Consider the following 14,689-nt stretch of genomic DNA (forward strand, 5'->3'; position numbering starts at 1 on the left):
CACATTGCGGGATTGTGAACACATTAAAAATTGCCAAAAAAGACCTTTTTTTTTTTTTCCCCTCTTGTTGAAAAGCAGTTTGCCATTTTTTTTCCTCTGGTGAGCTTGCATAGACAAATAAATTTTATTTACATTAAAATATTGTGTAATGTAGGTATGAAAGGTATGAGACCATAGAATATTTTAGTATCTTTTTTTTTTCTCTCTCTCAAAGGTTGAACATTGTACAATCACATGAGCCACATTTTCCACCTTGTCTCGGCTAAGACTTTTTGTATGCTAAACAAAGGCATGCACTGAAAAAAATGAGCTCAGTCCCAATGTGTGTAAGAATTTCGCTATACCATATAAATATTTTATTGAAATAGAAAAGAGATGGGCCTCTGACTGTCCTTCATTTTGATGTGCAACCAGAATTTCAGAGAGCTCACCTCCAAACTAGCTCACAAAAAACATAAATTTCTTAATATTTTAGACACTAATTGTTGTACAGAAAAATCAATCGTATATTATTTGAAATCAGCATGTCAAAATGCATAAAGCAGATTTAATCATAATGTGCCCATAAATTAAGAAGAAACACATTTTTAAGTGGTGTTTCCTTTTAAGAGACCGAACACATACACAAAAACTGAGTTTTCGCAAAGCTGTTTTGAGATAGCGGATCATGCTATAAAGAATTATCAGTGGATTTCAGTGATCATACAATTGAACAGGAAGCCGAAATTACTTGGTTATATCCCTTACTTCGTTATATCAACTATTGCCCTTTAACGCAGTATATTCCCAATGGTGTGTGGATGCATTCAGCCCGTAAAGGCAAAACTATCTGATCCGCCGCTCTCTCTAGACCCCGCTGTCTGAATTAACTCAATGTCTACTGTGCGAGCCTGCCAACTTGGCTTGGCCAGCTCATGCTGGTTTCATGCAATCTCTGGGGTCACACCTAGCTGCGTCAGCCAGCACGGCAGTGAGAGAAAGACAAGTGCTGCTTGTGTGCAGCCACTGTGCGCGGTGATGAGAAAGACTAGTGTTGCTCGAAAGCATGTTCAGCGCGGCAATTTTGAACTTTCGCGCCAAACGCCTGCGGAATCTAGTGAAAACCGATCGTTGCACAATGGTCAGCACTTTTGGTTTCGGCAGTGAATGTGGTTTGTTATATCCATTGACAGGACAATTTTACTTCTTTAAGATGAGGTTTTAAATGCATGTATCTCTGTGGAGATTTCAAGGGGAATTACATTTACTTTGTCATATCCATTATTTCATTATATCCCGTCTTGTTATAATGAGGTTCAAGCATAGTTCATTGCTCTCCTTCATGTGCAAGAAATCTGCCTGGAAATTTTCTAGGGTAAATCTTGTTGGTGCAACAGAAAAGGGAAAATTTTTCAATTTTACGAAACACGAGAATTAAGATAAGTTCTAGCGTACACAAAAAAGCAAAGTTCTAGAAGGATAAAGTACTACATGCCTAGAACGATATAAAGTTGAGCTAATGGTATGTTAGAAAAGGTGTGGACACGGACACAAGTAAAGGGAAACGGGCAACATCTTGTTTGGTTCTCTCTGCTTGTGTCTGCCCGCCTGCCTTTATGCTACAGGCTTGTAGCAGGGCTCCCTTTTAGCTTTTGTGTGTGTGTGTGTGTGTGTGTGTGTGTGTGTGTGTGTGTGTGTGTGTTGTGGTACTTGTACTATATACCTGCTGGCATTGAGACAATATCGCCTAGACATTTGTGCCCATAGGCTCATGTCATCGTCTGTCTGCTTTCCATCTGTGGCCTTAAAACTATTGTTTTCTTTTTGGGGGGAGGCCATTTTTGTGTCTAAACTGTACCATCAGGCTGCTAGTAACACAAAAGTGATTTTACTTGCGAAGCTGATGATGCATAAAGGTAAAATCAAAGCATTGCTCAACAAACATGGGTACTAGGCACAATATATGCAAATAAACACTTCAGGTTGTCGTTAGGGACCTTTGTTAGGATGTGGAGCTGATTTATATTGGAATATTGTGGCTTTTGAAAATATTATTGCCGTGAGCAAGTAATAGTAGTAAATTGACATTTCACTAATGTAAAATACTCAAATTTATGAAAACAATACCGAAACCTCCAACTTTTGGTTTCACAAAACAGCGAAAGCTACAAATTCTGGGACTTTTGAGCGGCACTAAGTGGAGCCCCCCCCCCCCTCCTTTTGTGTGTGTGTGTGTGTGTGTGTGTGTGTGTGTGTGTGATAGGTAGGTGACTGCAAGGGGTTATCTTAAAAATGAAGAAAATTGTCATTTCAGGAGTGGCATCATACCTTTAAAAGAGAAGTTATTGGTATATTGAAACTGTCCCACAGCACTTTTCTTATTTTTTTTTAAAAAGATGCATTTGTGGTTGTTGCCTACATCTGCAGAAGGACCCAGGTTTTGACAAGAACCTTTTTGAGAAGCAGATGTCAGTCATGCGTGGTCAGGTAAGCTTTCTTTTTTTTTTTTTTCATTTCCTACACAACATGCATGCTGAAAGCCAACAATCTGTTGTAGCATTGGCAGTGACTATGTGACCTGGCATTGACTGTGATTGCCAAAGGAGCTCTAAGTGTACTGAATGGGAGAAAGGAGACTACATATTTTCAAGCTGGCCATGCACAAATTGGCAGGTTATGCCAAGCTTGCCGATGACTCTCATCTTGGCACCATGTTTATGTTTATCCTGGTGTCTAGACATTCAATTTTGCAATCTTTGGATAGCTTTTGGGTTGTCTTAAAATCCCAGCCCATGTGACCATGACATTGTTTCTTATCAGGACCAGAGGGGAGGGGGGTATTCTGTAAGTGTCTGCCTACTGGACATGCCCATTTCATGTGCTGCTGATGCGCTGATTGGCTGGGGTACCTTTCGCCTTCAGACACGTACTCCAATCCAGCCAATCGGAACTTCAGCAGCAGACGAAATGGGCAAGTCCGTTAGGTGGACACTTGCAGAATACCCCCACTGAACTAGTTGGTGGCTGCCAACGGGCTGCCAGAACTCCACAAAGGCCCACTTTATCGCCTGATAAGCAGGCAAGCCAGGCTCCAGCAAGCTGCCTTATAGCACTGCATGTTGACTGTATTGCACCTCTATTGTGCTTAATCAAACAATAAATCACGATATAAAACCTATACAGTAAAACCTCGTTAAACCATACCCACTTAAACAGTACTTTCGTTTTAAAAATGGTAAAGTCAAATCCCCGACTCAGCGGCCATTGAACATAATGGGTTTTGTATCCGCATAAACCGTACCAGCTTATTGCCTACGTATCGGTTAACATGTAGTGTTTCCACTTTTCGTCGTGCAAACACAGTGGTGCATAGTCTCCATCGGGTGGCCCGGCAGAACAACAAGCCTCAGAGATCGGCACAACGGCCTCCAAGCGCCCTGTGTGTTTGCACGTAAAGCCACAGCAACATCATTCCGGCGCCGTGCCAGAGAGCATTGTGGCGTCGTGCAAGCGAGAACTCGCATCATGCCGAAACTCTGATACAAAAGAGTCCGGGTGCTCAGCATAGAAGAAAAATTACATTGTTCGTGCTATCAAACGTAACACGAAAAGTCGGCGCTGGCACGCGACATGGGTCTACTGTTGACTACAGTGTGTGGCATTTGGAATGCGAAGAAGTTGCTCGGCAGCGCTGCTGCGACCGCAAAGAGATGTCGGCTAGGAGGTTCGACTTTTCACCACATCGTTGCCTCTGTTGTTGCCGAAGTGTCGCCTAGCGACAGTGATAAGGATGACACAGAAAGCGACAGCACGGGCAGTTCAGGCCTGACAGTGGCAGAAGCTGCGCGTTACGTCAGCCTCATAAATGCAATCGTCGCGACGAGAACAGCACCCCGCAATAAAAAGGCGCCCCGCGACTTCTGCAACGCTACCGCGCCTTTGTACGGAGAATATGCAACGCCAACAAGGAATCTGCCATGCGTGTTTGCCGAGAAGACGGAGCTGGCTGAAAAGCTGGCTCACAGCTTCAGCAAATTTGAGACCGCTGTCATCGCTGCTAGGCCACTGCGGCATCAAACGAAAATAACACACTTGTCACGCGAAGTACATAAATACTGCATGTTTTTTCCCCTTTCATCGCACTCTCTCCAAATTCCATTTTTGACAGGTAAGTGGGCGATCTCATGCTATTTCGGTTCAGCAGTACTACCGTTCAGTATGTACTTTTTCCGAGCTCCGGCCATCTGCGGTTTAACGAGGTTTCACTGTACATATGTCGGCTTATAGGCACCTTGTAAAGCACACAGACCTCTAAGGAATGTTGAGCCTCAATGTGATGAGCATGGATATAACCAAGTATTTACCTAGCCATGATTTACAGCTTAGACCACTCACAATGTAAACGTTTATAGTGCAGAATTGGCTATAACGCAGCCTTTTCTGACTTCCGTTTACCCTCCCATAGAACTCCATATATACAGTCGACTCCCATTAATACGAAGTTCACGGGGACCGCAAAAAACTTTGAAATAAACGAACTTCCAATTAAGCACAAAACAGAAAAACAGCACTTTATTGGTAGCGAAATCGAGTATTTTCTCTAAAAAAGATAGTCGGTCATCTTGCTCTGCTTCTTCTTGCCGAATCGCGCTGCTGAAAGCAAGTTCTGCAGGCTGTAGATGTGACAGAGTGCTTCTTCCGCGTTACCTTCAGTGGCAAAGAAGCGCTCCACAAGAGCAAGGCCCGCAGCTACATCGGCAGCCTTAGGTTGCGGCTTGCCTTCAACGTCATCGTCGCTTTCCTGGGTCACTTCCTGGGGCCGAATAATCTCTACAATTTCGCTATCCGTCAGCGCACCGCACGTTTCGACCGCCTCGTCTACGGCGACGTAATCTTCAAAATTGACGTCCCCGAGAGCATCACCAAAATCAGTGCCGTCAAGCTCGCTTGTTGACGCTTCTTCCGCTGAAATTTCAGAGGCATCCTCCGAAGAAGCTGCCACAAAACCGCAAGCCCTGAAGCAGTTTGCGATTGTTTCTTGCTTCACACGATCCCATGCTCGCGCCAACATGTGGATGGCACTAAGCAGGCTCACCTCGTACTTTATGGAGCTATCCATACACAAAATCATGCGCTCGAGGAGGTGCCGCCTGTACAGGACTTTAACATTCTTGAGGATGCCTTGGTCCATTGGCTGCAAAACAGCCGTTGTGTTTGCAGGCAAAAATGCGAGGCGTATTGCACTCAAGGCTGGCACATTCACGTGAGAACTGCAGTGATCCACAAAAAACAACACCTTGCGGTTCGAAGAAGCAAACTTGCAGTCCAATTTGGTTATCCAGCTCTTGAAGATTTCGGCTGTCATCCACGCTTTTTTGTTCGACTCATAGTCCACAGGCAGCGTCTTTACGCCTTTAAAACATGAGGCTGAAATCTCGCGGTGCGCAACGCTGCCTCTGCTCATCTGAATCAGCATTACGCAACTCCCTCAAGCTACCTGGTCTACACGCCAAACCAGTTTAGCCACACTCTGGCCCCACTCTTTTGTGCTCTAGGGCAAACCACCTCAGTCGGAAGAAGTGCAGGGGTTGCCGATACAAGGTACAGTTGACCAGAAAAGTTCACAGGACACAGGATGTCAAAAAAACTGAATTCCCGCAAAGCCTGAGGACATAGCTCCAAATTCAAAGTTTGTCTGTATCATTTTTTTACATAGTGATTCATTAAACTAAATGTGCCATACCTAACAGAGTGGAAAATTCTAACTTGTAGTGGAACTTGTGTCTCGCAAACTTCAGTGGCTGAGTGTACATGTGGTATGTGCTGTGCCGTGCAAGTGCGGGAGTGTAAATCTGCTGCACCATGTGCAGCTAAGGAACCATATTTAATAACAAGCCATTTAAATTTCCATTCTTTTCATCACAAGTTCAGCTGTCGCATTGTAGCTTTGCGAACGGAACTGTTGCTTTGCCACAATTAAGCTAGAAAGATTACACCTGTATGCTTTACTGGCAGCCAGTGTTGCCAACTAGAAGTAAAACAAAAAACAGAGCATCTGAGCACTTCTTACGAGTTGTGAATGCGAGAGCATTAAAGGGGCCCTGAACCACTTTTTGTCGAAGTCAAAAAATGCATTTGAAGTTGAATTAGAAAATTTCAGAAATACCTTGCCACAAAATGTTCTTCAATGTTTTGTGTTCATCAGAAGTGGAGTTATTGGCAATCAAACATACAGTCGACTCCCGATAATTCGAAGCCGCTTAATTGGAATTTTCGGTTAATTAGAAGTGAAGTGCTGGTCCCGTCAGTTTTGCATGTAATCCTATAGAAGAAATCGCTCGATAATTCGAAGTCCTCATCCAGTAATATTGTTTAATTGGAAGTTAATTTTCAGCCGGGATCCTCGAGGTGACCGTCATTCTTGTGCAATTTTTCAAGTGTTGCAACAGTTCCGTGCTCCGCGTTGCTGTCATCGCCACCGCAGCCGCCCGCAACGCTATCCTTCTTGGAGCGGCGCGATTATTCATTGCTACGGCTGCCGTGGCCTCCGCGATCAACTCCGGCGGGAGGCGAAGCAGCTCCCGCCGGAGGCCACCCGCGGCTGCCGCGCGTGGCCGGAGCTGATCGCGGAGGCCACGCGGGTGCCATAGGTGCACGCAGCGCTGCATACTGGCAGTGGCGAGATTGTGCGAGATTAGTCTTGCAGCATGCGCAGCGTATGCGTGTCTTAGTCAAGCGCCTTTGTGCGGGAAGCTCGTAGGCTAGGTTGTTCCACGAGTGATTCGGAATTGACTGTACCTAGTCGCGCAGTTTATAGCCATGGCAAACCGTGGCTCTTATCGCACGCTCGACCTGGCAACGAAAGTCGAGGTTTTGAAGGAAGTTGAGAAGGGAGGTGCCGCCAAACAAGACATAGCATGGAAGTACGGGATCAAGCCGAACACGCTCTCTAACTACATCAAGAACAAGCGCACAATAATGGATGCATTTGAGAACGACAAGTTCAAGACTTCTCGGAAGCGAATGCGCACCGGCGCTTACCCAGAGTTGGAGAAGGCTCTGCTGGTTTGGATTAGGGAGGCCAGGAGCAACAAACTTCCTCTCAGCGGAGACATCGTTGCGATGAAAGCCCGAACGCTTGCAGCAATGTTGGGGATCGATGACTTCGTTTCGTCAGATGGATGGCTGACGCGCTTTAAAGATTGCCATGACCTGGTTTTCAAGAGCGTGTGTGGTGAAAAGGCGTCCGTTAACCAGGAAACATGCGCCACGTGGAAGGACGGAAAGCTGCGTGAATATCTCGCCGAATACAGACCGGAAGACATCTTCAATGCAGATGAGACTGCACTCTTCTATCGGCTTCTACCAGAGAAGACCCTGACATTCAAGGACGACGACTGTGCTGGGGGCAAACGCAGCAAGGAGAGAGTGTCGGTGCTGATCGCGGCAAACATGACTGGCACGGAACAATGTCTGTTACTTGTGATCGGGAAAGCCGCGAAGCCGAGATGTTTTAAAGGCGTGAAGACGCTGCCTGTGAACTATGAGGCGAACAAAAAAGCATGGATGACGGCCGAAATCTTCAAGAGCTGGATAAGCAAATTGGACCGCAAGTTTGCTGATTCAAACCGCAAGGTGTTGTTCCTTGTCAATCACTGCAGTTCTCACGTGAATGTGCCAACCTTGAGTGCAATACGCCTCGCATTTTTTCCTGCAAACACAACGGCTGTTTTGCAGCCAATGGACCAAGGCATCCTCAAGAATGTTAATGGACCAAGGCATCCTCAAGAATGTTAAAGTCCTGTACAGGCGGCACCTCCTCGAGCGCATGATTTTGTGTATGGATAGCTCCATAAAGTACGAGGTGAGCCTGCTTAGTGCCATCCACATGTTGGCGCGAGCATGGGATCGTGTGAAGCAAGAAACAATCGCAAACTGCTTCAGGGCTTGCGGTTTTGTGGCAGCTTCTTCGGAGGATGCCTCTGAAATTTCAGCGGAGGAAGCGTCAACAAGCGAGCTTGACGGCACTGATTTTGGTGATGCTCTCGGGGACGTCAATTTTGAAGATTACGTCGCCGTAGACGAGGCGGTCGAAACGTGCGGTGCGCTGACGGATAGCGAAATTGTAGAGATTATTCGGCCCCAGGAAGTGACCCAGGAAAGCGACGATGACGTTGAAGGCGAGCCGCAACCTAAGGCTGCCGATGTAGCTGCGGGCCTTGCTCTTGCGGAGCGCTTCTTTGCCGCTGAAGGTAACTCGGAAGAAGCGTTCCGCCACATCTACAGCCTGCAGAACTTGCTTTCAGCAGCACGATTCGGCAAGAAGAAGCAAAGCAAGATGACCGACTATTTTTCTTAGAGAAAATACTCGATTTCGCCACAAATAAAGTGCTGTTTTTTGTGTTTTGTGCTTAATTGGAAGTTCGTTTAATTCGAAGTTTTTTGCGGTCCCCGTGAACTTCGTATTAACGGGATTCGACTGTACCGTCATCATTGCTTCTGCTCCTTCTTCGATGATTCACATCAAAGGCTACAGCATAACGGGGTGTTCCCACAACGCTCCGCCTACTGAAAGTCACCATGGCACGCAGTTCAAATTTGAGTTTGGATGCTGAAGACGCCACTAGTATTCCTGATTTTGGCAGCTACAATGCGCTAAATGCAGTTGTCCTCAGCGAGCCCCAGTGCACTCAGCCAGTGGACTCATTGTGGCACCCAGTGGCGGCCACAATATCTGTTACGTTGCAGACTGCAGCTATATGCAACTGCAGCATTTGCCTTGTGCAGAACAGGGCTAGCTTGTGTGGTCGGGCTCATATGCTCCTGTGTGGCTGTGCTACGGAGTGCAGACCAGCTTTTAAGGCGCTATCAATAGTTCATTACGCAGCAAAGTCTGCCAAGGCATCTAACCAGGAGTGGCCAGGAGTGAGTGCGCACTGGCAAGCGTGCGTGTGGTCTGATCTCAAGTTTTGCGTGGTTCCAGGCTAGCTGAGTGTTCAAAACTAGTCAAAATTAATGAGACCCGACGTCTCTGACACCAATAAGCAGGGTGGCCAAATTTAATTCCGCGTGGTGGCCAAGCATCAGCAGACGATAGTCGGCTTCTTCCAGAAATCCACAATTATCGAAATTTGAACGCAGATTTTCGCTTACTTCAGCCTGTTTATTAAACCGCTTTAGCAAGTGTACGCAGTAACAGTAGGAAGAAGTGCATTGGTCCAAACACCCTTTTTGATTGATGTCAGCTATTGGCCACGCAGCAGCCACGTATGGGAACCTGCTGTATTATGCAATAAAGCATCCAGAGGAGTGAAGAGCATGCTTCTGTTGAAAAGAGTGCATTTCAGAGAAAAGTGACTTTGTGTTCCATTTGCGATATCCATGCGCTGCGCATGACTGCAAAATTTGGCTGAGGTGTTCACAGCAACGGAGGGCCCCTTTAATGTCCAATTAAACGCTGCTGTGCAGTCCTGTGAGTTATGAGCTCCTTTTGGGCAAGTGAGCGCATTGAGACACTTGGCCAACGCCTCCTAGATAGCACACGGCTGGTGCACTTGGATCCATGAAGTCATACCACCTTGCCAAACTTCCATAAAATCTAATGGGGATGCTCACAAGTAAGCCACAGTGATTTTGACGGCACCGCTTTTGTCATGCTGGGCTTGGCAATGGAAATTTCAGCCAAAGTAGCACGATGTCATAAAGCACAGTGCACAGGCCTGCTATCTAGGAGGCGTTGGCTCAGCATGTTTTGATTTGGCCTTACCAAGGCGCAGTTAGAATGCAGGCAAGAGCTTGTGCAGACAAGGAATGCGAGGGTGACGTGCCGTCACGGTAATGCCCTTCCCCTCATGCAACACCTGGCCCAGTATAGCAGCAGCAGGTGAACTCTTTTGCCTGCGCTACTCCGTCAAGGTGCGCTCGTGGTGTGGTGTCACAACCAATGAACATTTAGATGCCATTTTTTGCTTGTCCAGACGACAGATGCTGGCTTCCTTGCTCAATGGGCCATTTGATGCTTTCACACCTAAACCAGCAGGTCGACACCTCAGAAAACTCTAAAATCCAGAATATGAGCACCTAAATTCACTAACTGCAGACAATAATTAGAATCACATTCAAAACATATTTTATTGTGTCTGAAAACAAAGTAGAAAAAAGTTATGTTGGGCAGAAAAGTCTGTTTATTATTTGTCCATAATGGGATAAAAGATATCAGTTATCAATATTAATAAGCACTTTGTTTTTGCAACTGTGAATGGCGAAAACATATTGCAAAACAAAACTAAAAAAAAAAAAGATGCTTCCCTGAACTATAATCACTGGTCGAACGTGAAGTTAGAACTACCAGCTACTGATTCCGTGCCTCTGATTGGTTCAAAATGGCGCCATTACAGGAGTGTCAATGTCGAGAATAGCACCCATGGAGGAAGAAATACGAGGCACGCTATTTGTTTGTTTGATTACCTTCAGGGCCTGTAGGGCATTACAGAACGGAGTGGGAACATTAAGTAGAAAAGAACACGAATACAAATATCAGGTAACATGTTTAGGTACATTCTTAAAACCATTGGGATCCATAATTGATACAATGGAGGTGGGTAAGTGGTTCCAGTTATTAAAAGTTTGAGGAATGAAAGGATAAAAGTGGTGGTTAATGTGACGAGGAACACTTTATGACGATGATGGATGCGAGCTATGAATGAAGCATGGGAAATTTGTAGATGATAATCGCCATTCCCTCTTACTTTCAAAGAGGCATGCTTAAGTGTCATGTTTGTGAAGCATGGAGCACAAATTATTATTAAAAATCTTAAGCATTTAACTGCTGAAAAAGAAGCCAACATTGCATGAAAACTGCTAAAAAACCCGCCACCCGCAAGCGAGCAATGTTTCCTGCTAAGCAGCCTAGAAAGTGCTAAATTTAGCAGGAAAATGGCTAAATTGGCACCACTGCTGGCAGCAGCTTATATGAAGTGAAAAATGATATGCAGCTTCTCCCTGGCTATAGCTGGCAGTGGCATGCACCCACTCTGAACAAGTTCACCTCGTAGCACACTCGCAAAGAAAAGCTTGCATGCTGCTGCTTGCAAGATTGCAGGCATGCAAGCTCCTATTGAATTTTCATAGCAAGGCAGTGGGTCATCTTTTGCAACAATTATCTCTCTCTTTCTCTTGTTGCACCTTTTATTATCGCTTTGTACGTGATTTAACTTGGCCACTTGGTTTAACGGAAGGAAAAGAATCCTTAGAAAATGCGGTACAGGCAGCAATCTGCTTTACAAATTTCTTTCCTTGCCTCACTACAAAAATCTACTCTGGACATGTGACGAGAACACAGAAGAAATGGCCATCCCGAATGTTACTGTGCTTGGCAGCTACGAGATGGAAAACTGGTCAGTCGCAGTTTCCGTATGTCTGCAAGTCTGTTACACTTAGATGTGTTTGCATGCAGTGGCACTGGCATCAGTGTTGAATTAGGCATCGTCTAACTCCTGTCTAGGCGACAGTGCCCGTTCACGGGTCAGGTGGGGGCCTCATGAAGCGGAAGTGGTTTCATCAGCTTAGCGGTGTTAAGGCCAACCTGTGATGGAACAGATGTGGGCATATTGAAGCTCGCACAAAGCACATATGTCATCAGGCTTGCCTGTGGTTGGGGGCAGAGGGGTCAATGGGGTGCAAACAAGGTATGCATGAAGATGTTGAAGGGTTGCGATTCGTGAGATACTATAGGAGATGGGGGTTGACTTAGGTTGTACACAGGTCTCAGGCTTCTGTGGAAGGTTGACATCGGAGTGTGAGCTGCTTGGTGTAGTGCACTTGACTCATGATTACCATGAGTCTGTCACTTTTTGAGTAGATATCATTCTTGAAGTGCAAGACTGAGAAAAAGGCTACAGTCAAACCTCTATATAAGGAACTTCAATATGATGAGATTCTTTATACAACAAAGTATTTTACTTTTAACTTCTTGCCAGTAGAACGCCATGCATTTTTAACCTCAATATAATAAAGTGAGTTTGTACACAATTTCAATATAACAAACTTCACTGCCGACACGAGGGAATACCGAGGCGATAAATGAAAACTGCCACGGACACGGATAGGTTGAATTATAGGCAGTTGCTTGCAAATGCACCTCTTGAATCATATGTCGATTGGCTCAGAAAGGCTGCCAGTAGTGACGAAATCAGCTGGTCATGGCTTCTGAAATCTCACGGCATACGCTGCCTATTGCAGAGCTTATAACTGGTCAGCACAGTGTTGGCGTAGTGCATCGGGCATTCATATCGACGCTTTTGTGCCACTTATAGTTTTGGGCTGCTATATTGTAGCATTGCCTTCTGCTGGATTCTATGGCAGTCTTATTGCCCGCAGCTCGTGGCCAGCTGATCCCGGCTGATGCTGGTGGAGTGTCACTCTGGCTATTGACAAAGCGTGAAAAGGCATCAATGAAATTGTGCTTATTATGGAGTTTCTATTAGAGAATCGTGTGTTGCCCAGGGAAGTCGAAGGCAGCTGCTACGAAGGTCACTAAGAATAATAATAATAATAATAATAATAATATTTGGGGTTTTACGTGCCAAAACCACTTTCTGATTATGAGGCACGCCGTAGTGGAGGACTCCGGGAATTTTGACCACCTGGGGTTCTTTAACGTGCACCTAAATCTAAGCACACGGGTGTTTTCGCATTTCGCCCCCATCGAAATGCGGCCGCCGTGGCCGGGATTTGATCCCGCGACCTCGTGCTCAGCAGCCCAACACCATAGCCACTGAGCAACCACGGCGGGTGGTCACTAAGAAAGTTTATAATATGATGCAGCCAATGGTCACACTTTGTTTGTTGCAAGTTCTAAGCTGACAAAACAAACCCTTTACTTTAATTCTGTACTGTATCAGTGCAAAATACTCTCAATGCTGCTGCAGTCTTAAAACAAAATACCAGGTAATTTGGCACTATAATTTTGCATGTGGTCCGAGTGTGGATCAGTGTCTGGACAAAATGACTACTGTGCTGGGTGATGATTGCCCTCACTGCATGACAATATTCAGATGTTGTATTGGGAGTTCCATCCAGAGAGGAAATTTCAACATGGAAGATGCTCCAAGGTCAGGACATCCCATTTTATATGCCTCTGAGGAGAACATTGCTGCCGTGCTAAAGATGCCCGAGGCAGACAGGTGTGTGACCTATCACGAAAAGAGACTGAATCTATCCTGCACCAGCAATTCATTCTATTTTCCATGAACACCTAGAAATAAAAAAAGGCTTCACTTTGGGTGCATCATGCTTTGACTGACAAGCAAGTGGCACGTGTTTCATGGTGCATGAGGTGCTTAATAAGGTCGAAAATGGAACTTATCAGGATGTCAAAAGCACAATAACAGGTGATGAAACATGCCCACAAAGGCCCAGAACAAAGTCTGGGTTTTTGAAGGCAAAGCCACAGCTGTGGCCGGCAGAAATCAAGATCTGTGAAAAAGGGAATGGTGTTTTTTTTTTTTAATTGTGTGTGCGTGTGTGCGTGCGTGCGTGCGTGTGTGTGTGTGTGTGTGTGTGTGTGTGTGTGTGTGTGTCTTGGAATGTTGACAACTAGACATGCAGAAGACAGTCAGAGAAGTGGTACATGAAAAAAATGTGTGCCCAGGTTAATGTGTTCCATATACAATTGTCCATACTCAAGGCTTAACATGCGACTTCTGCGCCTCATCAATGCACCCACTTATGAAGCTTGCATTCATTATTTGGCTAGTACTAGGCTTGAAGCTGGCGCAGAATCCTCTGTACAGTTGAGACCTCGCTCCATGTGACTTGAGTCATTCCCTCATGTAACGAACTGGCCGAAAGAAAATGGTTTTCTGATGAGGATCTTCCGAGGGCTTAGGATGCACTCAGCTACCTGAATAAACGTGGAGGGGCTGGTTCTTCAACAATTGGCACCAAAGAATGCAGAACTATGAGGGAACGTATTTTGAGTGAATGTAAAAAATTATCATATTGTAAAACCTTCCAAGTGATTTGTGTATGCTTTACAGTTAAATCCCACTACAATGAAATTGACAGGGCACACAAAAATTTGGTTGTCGCAGAAATTCATTGTCGTGATATCAAATACATAGACAACATGTGACTCGCTGATGAAAAAAGCAAGGTTTAATTCCAAAAATCGGTCGGTTCAACTTGTTTGCACTTCTTGCCAAGCGATGGCACAACACGACTCTCACATGCTGCCAGCATCAGCATCATCGTCTGGGACCCGATGCAACGCCTGATTGTATCGAATGCGTTCATGACCTGCGATGTAGTCGGTGGTCCGGGCTAATGTTGCGCGGCTGTTTCATCTTTGTCCGACAAAACACAGTCTTCCGAGATGCTCTTCAGGATTTCTTGGTCTGTCAATTCTTCGTGCACCACCACGCACAAGTCGGCTTGGATGTACTCATTGGGATGTACATCAGCGGGCACATCTCCACTTTCCTGCAGGACTGCCCATGCGGCTACGACTTCATCAGATGGCGACCCATCTCCATCACTACTTTTCGTTCTCGGCAGCCTGTGCAGTGAACCCAGCATGGCGCCAAAGCAGTTGCAGATTATGGCGTTTCTTGTTGCGCACCATGAAGCGGCAATCATTTGGAGCGCCATAAAGAGGTCCACTTTTGTTTTGTGGCCCAACTGTGCATGTTCAGAAGCAGCCTTTAAATAA

The 14,689-nt window shown here is 45.6% G+C and overlaps 1 protein-coding gene across 1 annotated transcript in view; it reads left to right on the forward strand.

Annotated features, from left to right (window-relative positions):
• Pi4KIIalpha (phosphatidylinositol 4-kinase II alpha) overlaps positions 1–14,689 on the forward strand; it is a 98,075-nt gene that overhangs the window by 78,946 nt on the left and 4,440 nt on the right. Inside the window, exon 8 of the mRNA XM_075676551.1 lies at positions 2,407–2,466. Coding sequence (XP_075532666.1) covers positions 2,407–2,466 — 60 coding nt within the window. The remainder of the gene's footprint in view (positions 1–2,406; positions 2,467–14,689) is intronic.

Source organism: Dermacentor variabilis, unplaced genomic scaffold (genome assembly GCF_050947875.1).
Source record: "Dermacentor variabilis isolate Ectoservices unplaced genomic scaffold, ASM5094787v1 scaffold_12, whole genome shotgun sequence".
NCBI classification, from domain to species: Eukaryota; Metazoa; Arthropoda; class Arachnida; order Ixodida; family Ixodidae; genus Dermacentor; species Dermacentor variabilis.